This window comes from Pristiophorus japonicus, chromosome 3 (assembly GCF_044704955.1).
Source record: "Pristiophorus japonicus isolate sPriJap1 chromosome 3, sPriJap1.hap1, whole genome shotgun sequence".
Taxonomy (NCBI): Eukaryota; Metazoa; Chordata; class Chondrichthyes; family Pristiophoridae; genus Pristiophorus; species Pristiophorus japonicus.
The window spans coordinates 295,571,139-295,590,400 of record NC_091979.1 but is presented as its reverse complement, the minus strand read 5'-3'; the positions used below and the strand labels follow the sequence as shown (position 1 = coordinate 295,590,400).

The window sequence follows — 19,262 nt, the reverse complement described above, 5'->3', positions numbered from 1 at the left end:
AACAGCATGGCAGATGAAGTAGCTAGACATTGGGTCAGAGGCTTCCAGTGGATACAAGCCTCCTATCACAGAATATGATCCGCAACTAGCTGCAGTCCCTGCACAGAGAATTCTGTTTTGAACAGGCAGAGCCCTGGGCAATGCATGATGCCACGCCGCCCAGGATCACTGCTTGCATGATGCCTGTGGCGTGGTTTGAATCATAGTACTGCCCACAAGGCCTGTTGGTTTTTTTTTTAAAGTTAATTTGAGTAGGTCACACCTCCAATTTTTTTTTAAAAATTCCAGTCGTCTTGTACGGAGCTGCCATTACGATGAATGGAAATACGGCAAAAACAAAAACACTTTACATAAATTTTTAAAAACATGTCTTATTTAAAATTAATAGAAATTGAATTAAATGTTTTAGAATTTTTTAATGTCGAAGTGTTAAAAATAAACTTGCCTTAATGGATAGGGTTTTAATATAAAAATTGGTAATTTATTATCGTTTCAAACTCTTGTGCGAGTAAAAGCAGGCCTTACGTCCACCAGGCGTAAGAAATTTAAGACATTCGCTGGGCAGGAGTTGGGCAAATAGTCCAACTCTCCACCCGCAGAGGGCCTTTACCTTTAGCATTTGTATGCTTTGTCAAAATAAATTATGGTTCGTCTGGGCTGTCAACATGCAGCCCGCACCCTGACTTGGGTGCTGGGCCACTGGTCCAGGAAAGAGGCTGCAGAGTTCAAAGTGGCCCTCCCCTTTAAAAGAAGGGGACGGATGTTGTGATGTGATATCGCTCACCGTGCTTCTGCCCCTCTATTGTTCTGCTACTGCCCCACAGAGGAGAATTGTGCCTCCGACACTACCCCACAGATATTTTTGCTTCAAAGACCCCCATCCTACCGGGCGCTAAATTTTCATTTAATTTGAATTGTGCACCCTACACATCGTGACTTCAGTTAAGTTTTGAGAAACTAAAGCTTGTTGTACAGTGCTAACCAATAGCTGTGCCCATAACTGCATCTAGCTAAATTACCTAGCCTGTTCATGTACAGGATTTTGATTTATAACTGGTTACATAGGCATTTTCAATGTTAACATTGTCAATGTTTAATGATATAGATTCAATTAGAGTATGAAAACACAAATTAAACTTGTATTTGGGATGAGGATGCAAAATGAAAAAATTATATATTCATTTCCCCACTAAGAAAATGAATAAGGAGCTGTATATTTAATATCCAACTACTGTACATGGTGAGTGAGAAATGACCCAGTACAATATATAACCTGTGGCTATGCTGTGTATGGTGTTGAAGGTGCTTTAAGGAAAAACTTGATGGAATAACAACAGACTTGTCAATTTGGGAGCCAGCACAGGGGCTCGGGTTTCAGCAGAGCTGTCAACATTGGGCAAATTGTAGATTTGAGATTGGGTGCAAACTTGAAGTGTTAGCTGCTGCTATAATGTGTTGTGGTTAAAAATAGCAAGCTACGTTAGAAAGGGTTGTAAATGTTAATTAAAACTTTCCACAGCGCGTAGTGACTGGTAATACAGATGGGACTTTTTCTGTGTTGTGATGCATTGTGGGAAAAGAAACCTACGCATCTTGGGAGGGTGAGGTGGGGTCTCCACTGAAAGCAGGGTGTTCATAAGCTTCCTTCAGATGCTGTCATCCAGTAATGTTTAGAATATGGTGAGAGGCTGTGATATTCTAGGGGGGGATAACTTTGTACCCACCTACATAGCTTGTACTATGGTTGGACATATGACTGAGCACAAGATATGTTCACTCATCCAGTTACCTGTAAAATAATGAAATTCAACAAGACTCACTAAATTCAATCTGTTTTTCTGGGTTTTTGCAGTGCAATAGTAAATGAAGGATATATGAAATGACATAGATAATTTTTCTCTCCCTGCTGCAGTTTCCATCTATGTGTGAAAGAATACGCTTGACTGTGTTTGATTGGTGAGTATGAAGCAAGGCCTTTCATCCCTTGTATTTTGAATTTAATTAAGTGACACTTTTTTTTGTGGGTGTGTCAATATAGATGTTCTAGAAATGCTTGAGCTCCCAGAAGCTTGGGATTGGGTTACCTTTCTCAGCTGCTGGTGGTGATTGGTACAGGGAAGCCAAGAAGAGGTGGGGCTGTTTAAAGGGAAGGTGGCAATACTCTTGATGATGCACCAATTTGCTAATAAAAGGAATGGTTTGCCAAAATACCCACTGAAGTGCCCTCTTTAGGTACTGGTTATAATGTATATTTCTTTGGCTGGATTAATTTGGAATCTATCTGCAAATAACAATTTGTACTGGGCTGTGCTGCTCTAACAGTTGATGAATTCAGTACTACTTGTCTTGTATCTGCAGTATTTTGCTTTTGTTACTTGTAGCTGACCTTGAAGTGCTAAAACTTGATGTAGAGTGCATATGCGCAATTGTTTGCAGCACAGATGCAATTTCCTTCATAAATTTGTGTCTACTAAATTGTTTGCTTCCTGTTTTGTTTGAGGGGGAAATAAGTATGATGACCTGTAAGAGCAACAATATGAATGTATAGGACAAATAACAGGGACCATGGGTTATAATCCAGGCATAATTTCAAGGGTGAGACACATTTAGATGTCCCTTGATATACAGAGAAGACTTGCAATGTCTTTAGTAGCTAAAGTATATCCTTGTTCAGGAAATCCCTTCGTTTGATGTGGTGGTTCACTGTACTGCAGAAGGGAGTCCTCCAGAGTTGCTTTCAAGTATGATGGTATAAATTCAATGGCAAACACCATAAGGTGAAGTGCAGTATCTGAAAAACATAGTCCATCATGCTCATCCCAAAATGGTATCTCTTGTGCCCCTTAATTGCTCAAACAACAAATTATCCAGCTTCCCACATTCTCCACTGCTGCCTTCTCCCAATTTAGACGACTACTCGGTATTTACTCAGTGGTAAGTCAGCTCTCGAAGGTGTCCAGTGATGTTTTGCATTGCTTGTTTATTTTCTTAAGGTACTGAGTCATTTTTAAAACCATATGTGTCTGAGCAAAAACACAAAGACAACAGTGAAAGGAGTGAAATTCTGGCAAGGCAATGCTCATTTGAGGGGAAGTTTGTATCTAGAAACAAATCATGTTTGAACTTTGTTTGCGTTCGCTTGCTCTGCATGGTTCTCAACTGGAACATAATTACATGTGCTGTAACTGGAATGCTTCAGAGCAAATAGTTAACCCTTTTTTGGTTCAGTTATGCATGAGAGATAGCATAGGCTGCTCTGTGTTCTCCGGATCTGACCACCTTGAGCAATTCTCACTTCTGTTTTTGCAGCTAATCATTACCATCCATTTATCGGCTTTGTTTCTATAGTTTATATGGGAATGTAAATATACAGCATTCATGTTGTCTGAATTGTATATGTAGCAATGATAGGATTGTAAACTTCACAATTTTGTATTAATACAAAATTAAAGCAATTTCTATTTCAGTACCATGCACCATTTGTTTTTTTCTATCAACAACAACTTGAAAGTGATGTTATGAGGGGTAATAGATATCAACCACAAACGCCATTACAATTAACATGGTGCACAGGTAAAACTGCTTTATTTTTGTAATTTCTTCAGAGCCCTTCTGATCACTCAACTGAAGTGGCAAGTAGCTGGGCCACACACCAAGCTTGAAATTCAATCACCAATGGACTGAATTACCTGATCTCAGCTGGCAGTGATTGGGTTGGCTATCCAGTGACCCACCTTCTGCTAGTGCAACTGTGAGAATGTTGGATGAGCACTGCTTAGGGCTATGCTCCAGGATGCTTAGATTCCTGCCTGTAATGTCAATAAATGTGACCAATATCTTCCAGGGATCGGATGACCAGAAATGATGCTATTGGAACAGCATATTTATTCCTCTCCAAGATAGCTTCATCTGGAGGTGAAGTTGAAGGTTGGTTTTTTTTTTTAAATCCCTCAATGCACTGTTACTGGCATCCTGGTTTATTTACAATGTGCAAGTTTACTGATGTGCAATGGTCACTGCATGTCTCTCTTTTTTTTTAAAACACATTTTTAAATCCACCCCATTAATTGGAGTTCGGGACTGGAATGTTTGGTCTTTCATTGAAACATCTGTGAACTCTGGATGAAAGACATCCTTGTTCAAGGGACCACCTATAATGGTTTATTTGCAGCTGGAAACCTCCACTGTTCTGGATAGATAGTTTTCTCTAATCTTGAGTGAAGGATCCAAGAATGTTTGGGGGCCAGATGTGGTGGTGGTATTCCTGATGAATGATGACCACACTTAGAGTGACAGTAATGTGCTAGAATTTATACAAGCTGTAATATGCAGGCTTCCAGAGTCTGTCATTTGGCCTTGTTTTGATTTCTTGCATTCTCAAGCTGGTTGTGCCTGAAAATGCACATATGGTCACTCTGCACCACTATTGAATGCTATATGAATTGTTTGGTTTAGATGATCTGCATTCTGCTACTGAATATTATATAATGGCACAATAGGCCATTGTGGAGTATGCAAAAATAATTGGCCAAGTGACCACTTGTCTGCCATATATTTCCTGACATGAAGCTGAATTATTTTATATATTCCACGAATTCCAAATGTTTGATTGTGATTTTTGTCAAAGGATTGCTCTAAGCAGAGCCAATTTTCTTGGGGGTGGGGGTGGGGGGAAAAAAACAATGTATAGAAACATAGAAAGCAGGAGTAGGCCATTCGGCCCTTCGAGCCTGCACCACCGTTCAACAAGATCATGGCTGATCACTAACCCCAGCACCCCCGCGACGCCAACCACACCACATCCACCAACCGCCATCTGTGCAGTCAACCCGTCCACCCCACTCTGAACACTTCTCGCACCGAGGCACAGAGCCCCCAGGCCCGCCCCTCCAACACACTTCGCCCCCCCTCCCTCCCCCCCAGGATCTTCACTGCAATGTGGCCCCTTCTGTTCTCCGCGCCCCCCCCCCCCCCCCAACTCCACCACTCTCCCCTCCATCCCGTGCCCCCGTCTCCCCTCAACTTCCCTCTGCCTCCCCGCACAGGCTCCCATCTTGGGGGCGGTAACCTTCTGGGGTAGGGAATTTTAGCCCCCAGTGTGGAAGTCCTGCTCCCGCCGCAGAATTGGCCTTGCCATCCCTCAATGGAAGCGGAATGCAATTTCCCACACACCGCTTCCTTTGGGGGTAGTTACCGGGGCACGACTGGATGCTCCTATGATAGTTTGAACTGGTGCTCTCCAGTCTCTCATCCTGTGACAGTTGGAACTGGTGCTCTCCACCCTCTGTATAACATTTCAATAGTGATAAATGTAATGTAGCAGCAAAATGGTGTCTGTTGCTAAAACAGACTTGTTGGCTGTCCTTTGAAAATTCACTGTCAAAGAACAGTCAATTTTGTTCCAATTGTTGTACCTTTTTTTTTTCCAAAAACTGGATCCTACCTTAAATGCTGTAGCAGGTTACCCTATACAGCACAGGTTCATGTACAGGACTCTTAATGCTCAGTAAAAAGGGAAATAATAACAGGAGGAGTAACAAACAGGCTGTGATGGCTTCATTTCCTCCTTTTTTGTTTTTTTTCCAGCCCTCTTTCTTTCTTCCTTCCTCTTTGCCTGTGCAGTCACACGAGAATCAGATACAGTATTCCATAGCTTTCTCAACAGCAATGAGAACGCCGTATCTATGCATTCTCATTAATAGCAATGAGAAAAAAACCAACACACTAAACACCATAATAAAAAATAAACACTTCACAGAATGGAAATTAAAGTTAATGTCTTAATTAAAAACTTTAAAAACCGGAATTTTTTTTTTATGGTTTAAAATAAACTTGCTGTAGGGGGCAGGGTTTTTACCAATGTGTTTTTTAAATTTTATGTTAAAATTCTTATGCCTGTAAAAGTAGGCTTAAGTGCCTGCTTTTATCAGGCGAAGAGTTTTCAGGACATTTGCTGGGCCAGATATGGGTAAATACCGCAGTTTTGCCCATGTGAATGTCCTCACTCCCGAGATATGGAGAATCTGTCGAGCTGAAGCTTGACTGATCGGAAAAGCCGGCTTTCAACGCATGCGTATTATGTGCTGAAAACCGACTTTTGCATGCGGACCTGGGGAGGCTGGGATTTCTGGGCCATTATCTTAACTAACGTAAACATGTTGCAACTTTATTTTAGCCATTACAGCATCTTGCTGAAGTTGAAGGATAAGGTACCCGGTCATACGAATGGACCTTTGTTTAGCAGCATCCATTTTGAAGTGTATGGAGTAAATATTGCCAAATGAATAGATTTTTCTGGCATTCGGAATGTTTTATTCTATATCAAATTTCACACCATCCCCTCCCTGCTGAACAGAGCACTTTATGGTTTTTGTTAGCTGATTACTGGAATAAATAAGTGTTTTCTAAATGGCATCATCTTTTTCTAGACTGCCTCAGAAGCTTGCGTCCTGTGGCGAGTATGCCAGGTAACTTACTTCCAGACCAGCTCCTCTCGAGCTGATGGTATGGAGATGTGCAACAGCAGCTTGCAAATTGCCATCACTTAACTTCCCCCCCCCCTCCCCCAACCCCACAAAACCTCACCAGGTGTATGGTTTCACTTGATATCTATCCACTGCACAGTATGGAAGAGTAAGGAGAATCTGGGCCCACAATTAATTACACACTGGTGCTGTACAATGGTGGTCCATGGTGATGTAGTATAAGTGAGTTGTGAAACTGGTTGTTTACAGTACCTACAGCATTCAATGACTGGTTAATGACTTTTTACTTATGTTCTAACTTATTTTTGTTTCCCTACAATCCAGATGATGAGGGATTTGGGGCTTCTCCACCAAATGAAGGTTTTATTTCTTGGTCTAATCTTTGAACCTCCATTGCCAAAAGGGAGATTTAGGGACTGGAATTCGGTTGCTAATGCCGGTGGTAGGCATTAACTGGATGGCAGCAGCTTTGGGGCTGTGTTGAAGCCTGGTGTGAAATTGGGTTCTGGTTTTTCAAGGGCATAAAGAATTGCTGCCCCACCGACTACCATCATGGAAATCATGATTTCTCGCCAAATTCACTTTTGCCACCTCATTGGCTGGCGGCCAACCTGCCACAAAGTTGCTGTTCACAAGGTGGGTTAGGATTCTGGGGCAGCAGTTAGTTACAGCCAGGGCACAGAGGTCGTGGTCAATGCAGCGTTTGGTCCTCAGAGCTTAGGTGTTGGCATGCTGTGTCTGCTGACTACTCCGTTTGCCTACTCGGATTTTCCAAACATTGGTGGACTTCGGGTTGTTGACATTGGCAACTCTTATCTCGCTGTTACCTCTGCAACTCAATGGGGGCAGTGATGGCACACCATGTCATCCAGCGGCAAAGACTTAAATAAATAAATTTTGATTTTTAGTGTGCTGTAAAATAACACAATTTAATGCCATAATCCTCTGCAAATAATCAAACCCACAAGACCCATTCAAACATATCCAGCGACATTCAAGTGCAATGATTTTCATGAATTCATTTCCTAACAAGGTAGCCATCTCTGGCGATTATCAAACAATTGTTTGCTGGTTTGTCCAAGTGAAACTATTTGTATGAGTTCAGATTTTAACAAGGCCAGCATCTGTGGCCACCATCCCCCAGTTGTTTTGCTGAGTGCTTTCCCACCCCTTTCCCTTCTCCTCCCTCCCAAGCCTACTGGTCCTCGGGGCCTGCAGCAAGGCCGATAGTCAGTTGCTCACCTTTGAGCTGCTGCCACATGTGATGGCCGAGCAGGGTGTCCCCCACCAGCTCGGGCCTTGGAAGGCCCAGCTGCGGACTGCATCACCTCAGCATGGGCAGCAGCACTCTGGTGTCGATAGGCTCCAGAGAGCGGCAGGTGCAAAGGCGGCATGATATCATCCCGAGAGGATATCAGGTTCCAGCATGCTCCTATTACCCCGGGGCAGTGCCTCAGCATCTGGAGAAATCTGGGTGAGCACAGATTGATGCCCTGCTTCGACAACGTTGGGGGCCCCAGACAGAATGGCCGTGCTCAGTGCGTCTATGGCATCAATTTACCTCTGCATTAACACCAACTGCAGCACACCAGAGAGCTGATTGATGCCACCACGCACCGATAACATTACATTATGCAGGCCTCCAATAGCATCGGTGTGGTGCTCAATGGCTACTGCAACGTCAGCCATAGCCCATGCCACTGTGTCTGAGACCCCATGGTCATTTGTTGCATCTGATATCCGTTGGTCTCTACCAAGGATGGGCTCAGTGGGCTGCTGAGAGGCAGGTGCAAACCTTGACGTGGGCTCCTCTATCCTCTCAGCTGGTGCACAGAGACTCTCTGGCACCCTTACCAGTCCACCCAATAGATCATGGTGCAACCGCAATGATTGTCTTGCGACAACCTGTAATTCGACCTCATCAGAGTGCTGCAGAGCATCACCCAGCGCACGCTCTCCCTCTGGGGAGCTGGGTCCCAGAGCATCACCCACCCCGACCACTCCTTCCTTTCGAAAGCTGCTGGCCCCGCTCTCGGAGGCCGCTGTCTCCTGTGTGATGTCCATAGAGGTATCCTCCTCCTGTCAACATCTCCTACAATTGAAGGCTGACATGCAGGCTGCGGTCCGTCTGGTTGATCATCTGAAAGCACAATGCCAAAGAGGAATGGGGCCAGGACCAGGAAAGGCATTTGGAAATGCCAGTCTTATGGAAGGAGCAGAAAGATTGTGGTGTCGAGGCTAAATGGCTTGCTAAATTCTGCAAAGGAAGGCCACATACTGTCACTGTCCCAAGGGGGTTTTGTTTCATCCACCGCCATCGCACCAAATTGAGGGCCCATCAGGGCCAAGATGCTTTCCTCCAATACAATAACATGAACATAAGAAATAGGAGCAGGAGTAGGCCATTTGGCCTCTTGAGCCTGCTCCACCATTCAATAAGTTCATGGTTGATCTGATTTTGGCCTCAACTCCACTTTCCTGCCTGCTCCCCATAACATTAACTCTCTTATTATTTAAAAATCTGTATCTCCACCTTAAATATATTCAATGGCCCAGCCTCCACAGCCCTACGGGGTAGAGAATTCCATAGATTCACAACCCTCTGAGAAGAAATTCCTTCTCTTCCTTTTTAAATTGGCGATCCTTTATTCTGAAATTATGCCTCCTCATTCTAGATTCCCCCACGAGGGGAAACATCCTCTCTGTATCGACCCTGTCAAGCGCCCTCAAAATCTTATACACTTCAATAAGATCACCACTCATTATTCTTAACTCCACGAGTATAGGCCCATCCTTAAGACAACCCCTTCATCTTGAGAATCAACCTCGTGAACGTTGTCTGAACTGCCTCCAATGCAAGTGTATTCCTCCTTTAAATAAGGAGACCAAAACTGTACTCTGTACTCCAGGTGTGATCTTCCCAATGCCTTGTACAGTTGTAGCAGGATTTCCCTAGTTTTATACATCCCCCTTGCAATAAAGGCCAACATTCCATTTGCCTTTCTAATTGCTTGCAGTATCTGCATGCTAACTTTGCATTTCATGCACAAGAACCCCCAGATCCCTCTGTACTACAGCATTTTGTAATTGCTCGCCATTTAAATAATTTTCTTTTTTGTTTTTCCTGCCAAAGTGGATAACCTCTCTTTTTCCTGCATTATACTTCATCTGCCAAAGCTTTCCCCTTCACAGATTCTTTGTGACCTCCTCACAACTTGCTTTCCCACCTATCTTTGTATCAGCATCAAATTTGGCTACATTACACTTTGTCCCTTCATCCAAGTCATTAATATAGCTTGTAAATAGTTGAGGCCCTGTGGCACCCCACTTGTTAGTTTGCCAACCTGAAAATTACCCATTTATCCTGACTCTCCTGTTTTCTGTTAGCCAATCCTATATCCATGCTCAACCCCGTGAAGTTTTATCTTGTGCAGTAGCCTTTTATGTGGCACCTTATCAAATGCCTTCTGGAAATCCAAATATACCACACCCACTGGTTCCCCCTTATCCACCCTGCTCATTACATTCTCAAAGAACTCCAGCAAATTTGTCAAACATGATTTCCTTTTCATAAAACCATGCTTGATTGAATTATGCTTTTCCAAATGTCTTGCTACTGCTTCCTTAATAATGGACTCCAGCATTTTCCCAATGACAGGTGTTAGGCTAACCAGTCTATAGTTTCTTGCTTTCTGTCTCCCTCCTTACTTGGACCTCTCCAGAATGCAGGGAATTTTGGTAGATTTAAACCAGTGCACTATCTCACTTTTAAAACCATAGGATGCAGGCCATCAGGTCCATGTGATTTGGCCACCTTTGGTCCCATTAGTTTGGTACTTTTTCCTCTAGTGATCATGATTGTTTTAAGTTGCCACCCTTCCCAATAGCCCCTTGATTATCAATTATTGGGATGCTTTGCGTCTGCTACCGTGAAGACCGATACAAAATATTTGTTCAAAGTCTCTGTCATTTCCCTGTTTCCCATTATTAATTCTGCAGTCTCATCCTCTAAAGACCAACGTCTACTTTGGCTACTGTTTTTATATACCTGCAGAAGCTCTTACTGGTCTGTTTATATTTCTTGCTAGTTTACTCTTGTAAATTATCTTTTCTCATCCTTTTGTTTTCTAGTCGTCCTTTTCTGGTTTCTAAAACAAATTCTCAATCCTCTGGTCTTCTATTCAACATTGTATGTGTTTATTTTCAATTTGATACCATCCTTTACTTCCTTAGCCACAGATGGTTCATCCTTCTCGGAGTCTTTTTCACTGGAATATATCTTTGCTGAGTTATGAAATATCCCCTAAATGTTTCACAGTTTATCTACTGTCTTGCCCTTTAATCTCTCTCTTCCCAGTCCATTTTAGCTGACACTCATACCTTTTTGTAATTGCCTTTATTTAAGTTCAGGACACTAGTTTGAGACCTAGCTTTCTCACCCTCAAACTGAATTTGAAATGTTACCATGCTATGATCACTCTTCCCCAAGAGGATCCTTTACTATGAGATCATTAATTAATCCAGACTCATTACACAGTACCAGATCTAAAATAATCTACTCCCTGGTTGGTTCCACAATGTATTGTTCTAAGAAACCACCCCGAATACGCTATGAACTCTTCGTCAAGGCTACCTTTGCCAATTTGATTTGTCCAATCTATATGAAGATTAAAATTGTCCATGATTATTGCCATACCTTTCTTACAAGTCTCCATTATTTCATGATTTAGACTCTCTCCTATGGTTAGGGAGCCTGTAGACAACTCCAACCAGTGACTTAATTTCCCTTATTATTTCTTATCTCCACCCAAACTGATTCTACATCTTGATTTTTTTTCTGAGCCAATATCATTTCTCACGACTACACTGATCTCATTCTTTTATTTCCCTTTCTGCCTATCCTTCCAAAATGGCACATACCCCTGAATTTTCAGTTCCCAGCCTTCGTCACCTTGCAACTATGTCTCTAATGGCTATCAGATCATACCCATTTATTTCTTTGTGCTGTTAGCTCATCTATCTTGTTACGAATGCTGTGTGCACTCGGATAAAGAACTTTTAATTTTGTCTTTATCATTTTTCCCTATTCAAGGGGCTGGAAGTCGATTGCGGGCAAGTGTCCGAGTTAGTGTCCTTTATATTGGTCTGTCCCAAGTGACTTACATAGTTGAGTACATATTACTGTATGTGAGTCTTCACATAGATTAGCTATGTGTCCTTGGTTTGCCAATGCTTGAATGGGAGGGGCAGGATCTAACAACAGTAATGGTGAGGCTACTGTCTTCCACATGCATATGAAGTGAGGAGATAAGATGAAGGGTGGGTGTGAAGAACTGATGAGTAAGATTACCGGTGCTTGCAAGTCCTTGGAGTGGGTGAGGCTGCAAATGCGGACATTGCATCTCGCCTCTCCCACGTAAGGCATGGGGCCTGGCACATTCACGTTGAGGACAGGCTGCACGTTGAGCTGACAACATGGCATGGTCAGGTTAATGTTCAAGATACTCCAGCAGCTGCGTCATGTTTCACTTCGTGGCGGTCCTGGGCACCCTGTCACTCTGACATTCTTTCAGCCACTTCCCTCCATAGGTGTTGAATGACCTGTGGCGGTGGCCTCCTTTCAACCTCTTCTCAGTAGTTCCCGAGGCCTCTTCAGGGCCTGAAGCAGTGCATCGATGGCGGCGTCCAAGAAGCGGTGAGCTGCATCTGCCATCTTCGCCGTCTGAGGATGCAGGAAGCGAATATAATGAGGCGCCCAATCACTGCCTCAATTGAATGCAGGTGGCGCAGCTCCAAATGCTGCTGAATGCATTGACTAAGTGGCAAATCATTAACCAAAAAATGTGGCAATTTTCTAAAGATGCTGCTGTTGCCTCATTGAACAGCCCACTTAACACTGTTTACGGCCTCCAGAGTAGTGTGCAAAACCTGGATTTAAAGCTGCAATCCACTTCAGGCGGCAAAACTGAATTTCGCAGTTCCAGACAGCAAATGCTGCCTGGCGTTAAAATCTGCACTCCGCCAGTGTCATCACCTCAATTGGTGATACCGAATTTCAACCCCCTTAGTGTGAGCTGGGGAAGGATAGAGCTGATGTACAAGCATGTATTGCTGAATGGGTGAATTTGACTTTAAAAGTGATACAATAATGCAGAGACTTTTGGCAATGGATGTTTTCCCACGTGATGGCTTTTGGATTTTAGCTTCTTAGCTAGCATGGCAATCTTTGTTTCCTTTTTATAGGCCCTGCAACCTGTAATACTAGGTGTACAAGTTTTTCAATGTCAGCCCAACTGTGCATTAAGTGGTATGATTGAAAATGGCACTGCTAATGTGGCTTGGCAACTTTTTTTACACCCCCACTACTTTCCAGTTTTCTCTCCTTTCCCTTCTACTCCTGAATGCGGTGGCTCATACTGGGTATGGCTGTTTGTTGTTGGCAGCCCTCCAATACCTTGGCCATTCTGCATATGTAAGCCCATATGGTGCCAAGTGATTCTGCCCACAAACATGTGCCTCCAACAGAGATTACTGCGCAGCAATCAATAGGAGAATCCTTGGTTCCCCCTCTCTGGATCCAAAGATACTGAAGGTAATTGTGATTCCTAGCGAGATTGGCTAATTTAGCACATGCCATCGATTGTATTTGAGACCTCCTTGGTTTTTACTGTTTGGTTTGCTACCGCAAGGTGCATTAACTCTGACCAATTGAAGTCCATCACAGTAATTCTAGTACATAGTTGTCTCAATTATCTTATGGAATTTTTATAAGGCAGCATTTTGTATGAGATAACTATGTTCTACAGCATGCTATTTCTATTTGATAAAATTATATAGATTTCTTAATTTGTATTTTAATTATTTTATTTTCCTGCCCAATTAGTTCAGCAAAACTAAATTTTGAAATTTGTTATGCCACTTGAAATTATCCAGGGTGGAATTCCACTATGCCACCAAAATGCACATTGGTCTTACATGCTTTGGCTGAAAACTACTTGAATTGCTTGCAAGCACCTTGTACACCAAAGCAGCTTTTTGCACTGGTGCTAAATGTCTGTTCCACAGAAACAAACTGTTAAATCATGACTAGAAAATATAAATGTGACTGCTGAAGATTAGACACAATTTCTGGTTAATATTTGATCTTTTTTCTTGGGTGTAGTTTCCAAGAATTATGATAGTCAATGCAACCATTAAGTTGTTTCCTTGGCAAGAATAAGAACATTGTTTTCTTTCTTCGTATTTGATTTTGTTTAGAATTTTTCACTTTCATCTGCTGTTTCTCTATCCTATATCTGGGTCCATTACTCTAGTTTCCTGTGTGCCTGTACACTGTACTGCATTTGGACATTAAAGACTTGAGTGGTGCATCAACAACTCTTCCTATCATAAGTTAGTTGATTATAAACTTCTCCAACTTTAGCACAAAGTATTCAGGTGGTCTATGCCAATTGCAACTGTACCACCCAGTTGTTGAGCAATTGAAGGGAATTTCGACAATGTCTTATTGATTTGATCTTAACCAACAGATGTAAGTTGCCTTTATATAGGGAATGGGATTGCAGTAGATGGTACTGATATGGAACTAGCACTTACAGGCACGTTTGGCACCCTCCTTCTGTAATGAAATTTCTATTGTGTATGTGTGTTTGCCCTAAGCTATTTTTCCGTCATTGTGAATTACTCTTGGTCCTATGGGTTCATTTGGACAACTTCCCCAAGTAACTATTAAATGAGAATTCCCAGTGCCATTTAGAAAATACTGAAAATCTGCCCATTTCCCCAGCTATAACAGCCATAACATATTCTTCTGTCATCGAGTCCAATGTGCTCCTGTCTCTTGTGTATCTGTATCATCTATTCTATTTTGCTACATATTCTTGCTCTTCTCCCTTTTAGTTTTCAGCCCTCAGTGGCAGCAGACCCATGCTGATTTGCCTCTCAATCACTTACCATGTCTTCCCTACACACTTTCCAGGTGGAATTCAGCACATAATGTATGGCCAATAAGTACTAACTGCATCAGTTCTATAGTCCTTTTGTATTCTTTGGTAAGGACAGCTACAATTATACTGTGACTCTTGATGGAGACTCTTTTCTTAATACTCTGAAATGCATCTTGACCTAATGTCTGGAAGAGTTTGAATTTTCCTCTTAATTGGGATTTTAAATCTTTATTTAAGGAATTTGAAAGAAATTGTGTCTAACTCTTGACGCTGGTTTGTAGTTTACTTAATTCTGTGGTAACATTACACACCTTGATTTTAAAAACTGTTCTTGTCCAGTTCAGTATATCTACATGCTTTCTGTTAAACTTGGTTTATGTTGATTTGAAATGGGGTGCTTGGGTTCTGATGAGTTGATTCCATGGCAGCATTTTTAATTTTATCAATATTTTGCTTCAGAGTTTCCTCTTGGGGCCTCAGACCTTTATACATCTGCTAAAATGGAAAGAGTGAGCAATCGACTTTCCGTGACTCCGTGCTTTCCCAGTGGAAGTGACACTTGGACCATGGAGTGACGGCAACTACACAAGAGTTATCACTCTACACCTTCTGGTCTGTCTTTTTTTCTTCTCGGCCTACTGTCGAGGGGAGAAAAGTATCATTTTTTTCTAGTGCACTGATGGGAACTGGTTCTCAAAAGCAATTAACTGCAAGTAATGGATGCAATTAGCAGACAAGATTTGTTTGTACAATTGCGTAACTGTGCAGAAAGTATAAATGGCTTATTGCCTGATTCAGGAGATTATTTGCGGACTTTTTGGGAAGTATTTTTCTATCCAGTACTAATTAAAACGCTGGGTATTCCTTTTTTTCTCCACATTCCATACCTGCCCCAACAATGGAGTGAAACAATAGTTTTGTTTCTTGCCAACTACATCAGTGGGGCCTCCAAGTGAGTCAAGTAAATGAAAGCAACAGTTCCTGGCTAGAAAACATTTTATTCAAAGAACTTGAACTTAAAGCTTTACTGCCGTACTAGTTTCAAATGGAAAAACTTCTCGATAGACCAACCTCCTTTAATTGCAAGTGCATATTGGGCATCCTTGTGTGTATGCTTACTAACTAACTAACCAATTATTAGAGAATGTTTTTTAAAAATACCAGTGATGTATATTTTGTTGATCACCACCTGTGTTTTGATAGGGAATACAGGAGATGAAGAAGTAGGATTTCTTCCAGCTTTTGGGCCTTGTTATGTAAACTTTTATGGGAGCCCCAGGGAATACACGGGCTTTGCTGATCCTCATGAAGACTTGAACCAGGGAAAGGTTGGTATAAAAATATGATCTGTTTGGTGCTCACTATCCGAATTGACCACAATATGTAACTTAAGAAAATTGGTAGGTGGTTGACAGAGCATCGACGCACAGTTTGGCATCATTAATGACCTGTCTTATTGAAATAATGCAATGGAAAAAAAATTGGCTATGTGGGATATATTTTTGCAGCAAACATTGCCAATTGGCACGCAGTTATTTCAGATATTATACGGTTAGGCCTGGAGTTTTCTCCATATTTGCAGAGACATTTGGGTGGGGGGGCAGGGGAGAATTATAACCTTTATTTAAAAAAAAACAGAGGGTTTGGCGCATGAGGGTTGTTAAATTGTTAACAATAGGATTCTGACCAGAAGCCAACCTTTGTTCGAGAGGCTGGAAGCCTCTCTAATGTCCATTTTGTTTTCTCTCAATTTGTGAAACCGGGCTGTTCAAGGGAGGGACTACTAGATTTCTACTTGTGCGGCTAGGTGTCAAATTGTTTTATCTCCTAATACTCCTGTGAAGTGCCTTGGACTTTTCACTGATAAAGGTGCTATATAAATACAAGCTGTTGTTGCTGGATCCAGGCGTTTATACTTGGTTCCAGGGTCCCTACCTAACCCACCCCTTGTGATCGGAGACCTTCCACATGAGGCCTTCGATCACCCTTCAACAATGATGCTGAGGCTGGCCATGATCTCTTTTTTTTTTTTCCTCTTTTTCTCTTTCTCATCACCCGCCCCCCACCCCCCACCCTCCCTGAACCTCTTTCACCCTCAGGTTCAACCAGCTTGCTAACACTCACTAGGCTGACTGCATGAAATGACTGCTTCAGTGCTGTCTCAAAGTGACTGTTCCCTGCTGAGCTGTACCATTGCAGAAATTGATATCTTCAGGCCAGGAGCAATAAAAGTTTTAAAATACTGGATGTATGACTTGATTTATGGTGGGAAGGTGGATGATTCAAGTGGCTTATAGATTGGATCTGTTGGTGCTTTGAACTCCAGAAACCATACGTTGAGTATTCTGATGGTGAATTTGATGTATATTTTACTTATTTTCCTGCATTCTGTTGAAGCTTTCTAACCAATCCAGACATGTGTCGGGCACTTGTACTGAGTAAGTGAGGTACCTGCGAAGAGTTCTGATCTGCGTCAGGAATGTAACTGGTTATCGATGAGATTGCGCAGATGTATTTTTCAACAGTGTTACATCCAGCTACAAATCACTGAACAGTTTGAGTCTCAAAACTTACAGCATCTACATAATCGAGCTGCTTGTCCTTCAGCCTTGTAATGTGAATCAGTGCCTGCATTGCCTTATAACAAGCGGGCATCACAGCAGAAACCAGAAAACTCCTCCACATACTGACCAAGGCCTGGGAGCAGACTGCCTGTCATCAGGAGATGATGGAGGAAGAATTAATTTATAATGCTAATCAATTCCATTGTGAATTTCTGGTTTGCTTAAACTTTGTACAGGTATCTGAAAAGATACTTTTCTTTGAACTGGTGCTAATAAAATCTCTCCCTTTTGCTTTTAGGGTGAGGGAGTTGCGTATCGTGGTAGATTATTGGTTGAACTAATCACCAAGCTTGATGGTAATCCAGAGAAGAAGTTGGAGGACATACCTAGCGATGATGTTTTGGTGGTTCAGGTCAGTCGTACAGCATGTTTAAGTGTTCAGTTAATGTGGTTATTCTCTGTAACCTGTGACTTGCTTTTTAAAGCAGTCTAATAGCTGCAGTGATAAATGAACTGGGCTTTTGACTAGAAGACTCATGGTAAATGGTGGCATCCTATACCCTGGTTCCACTCAATGATCCAATATAAATCCACAAATGCAGATTTTCCAGCTACAGGCAATTACACTAACCACCCGCAGGTGATGGAACCTAACCTTATCGTACTCCTCCTTGTTCTTTGGTCGATGCATGGCTTTATTCTTGCCATACCTGCCTTGATGCACACGTTCGTCTTTTTTTCTCTACTGCATTCCAAGTGGTAAATGGTCAATTGGAGTTGGAAATTATGTATTTGCTAAAGTGATCCATTTATCTTCTGTTCTAGAAGTCTGTTTCCAAGTCCCATCATTCCCTCAAAATCCACCTTCGGAAAGTTAATAGTTGATGTCGGACTCCTTCTATAGTGCAAGTCTGACATTATACTTCATCATATTGTGATCACTATTTGTCAAGTATTGCTGTAATATTGTACAACGGATCTTCTCTTCCACCTGCCCCCCATCCCCCATGCAGTAGATTCCTTAATCATTTAGGTCGTGTAACACTACCATGTTCAGAAACCATATTTTCCCATTTTACTCTTATTATCCTCCCAATTTAATAAATTGGAGTCTCCCATAAACATTGTATGCTCCCACATAATTTCCTCACTTGATGATTGCTACAAGGTTAACAAAATGCAAAGCTGATGGTTTAATGTATTGTGGGGCAAAATTACTATAATGATTCATGGCTGTACTCATTGGAGTTCAGAAGAATGAGGTGATCTTATTGAAATGTATAAGCTACTGAGGGGGTTGATGCAGAGAGAATGTTTCCACTCATGGGGGAATCTAGAACTAGGGGCCATAGACCGCCCATTTAGAACTGATGAGGAATTTCTGAGGGTTGTAAATTTGTGGAATTCTCTGCCCGAGAGCTGTGGAGGCTGGGCCATTGAATATATTTAAGGCGGAGATGGACAGATTTTTTGAACTATGAGGAAGTCGAGGGTTATGTGGAGCGGGCAGGGAAGTGGAACTCAGCCCAAGATCAGATCAACCATGATATTAAATGGCAGAACAGGCTCGAGGGGCCAAATGGCCGCCTACTACTCGTATTATGTTGTGTTCTATCTTGCTGGACAGTTTTGCTAGCCTTGTCAAGAGATTTTGCCCTTTGGGGTGCATGTGTAGGTTCACCATATAACACGTCATTCAATAACATGATGACAACTTGGAATATATAATCCAGAAATCAAAAAGCCTTGCCATCATGCTGCAGCTGGGTCCAAGCAACAGACATACACAACTGTTGGCTTCCTGTTTTTGTCCCATTTGCTGCACAATTCAATGGCAAACTGGAGCAGGGGTACAATATTTTTGGTGCAGGAAAAACCCATTTGAATAATAGATGTGGGTTTTATGAATGAAATTGAATTTCATCATTAGTGCTACAATCTTTTTCAGAAATTTTAAATTATTAGTGGGATTTAGAAAGGTAGATTAGGTTGGGCCAATATTCATTGGCGTTTAGAAGAATGATCTTATCAAAACATAGAAGGTAATGGCGGGGGGGCTTGACCGGATAAACGCAGGGAGGATCTTTGCCACACAAGGGGAATCTAGAGCTAGGGGGCATAGCTTCAGAATAAGGAATCACCCATTTAAAACAAATAAGGAGGAATTTCTTCTGAGGGTTGTGAATCTTTGGAATTCTCCACCCCAGAGAGCTGTGGAGGTGCTGGGTCATTGAATATATTTTGTTTTGTATGCAACAAAGGTTCAA

General features: G+C 42.1%; 1 protein-coding gene across 1 annotated transcript in view; it reads left to right on the top strand.

Annotated features, from left to right (window-relative positions):
- LOC139260334 (myoferlin-like) overlaps window positions 1-19,262 on the top strand; it is a 301,635-nt gene that overhangs the window by 77,914 nt on the left and 204,459 nt on the right. Inside the window, exons 15-19 of the mRNA XM_070876822.1 lie at window positions 1,913-1,956; window positions 3,845-3,927; window positions 6,810-6,845; window positions 15,635-15,759; window positions 17,294-17,407. Coding sequence (XP_070732923.1) covers window positions 1,913-1,956; window positions 3,845-3,927; window positions 6,810-6,845; window positions 15,635-15,759; window positions 17,294-17,407 — 402 coding nt within the window. The remainder of the gene's footprint in view (window positions 1-1,912; window positions 1,957-3,844; window positions 3,928-6,809; window positions 6,846-15,634; window positions 15,760-17,293; window positions 17,408-19,262) is intronic.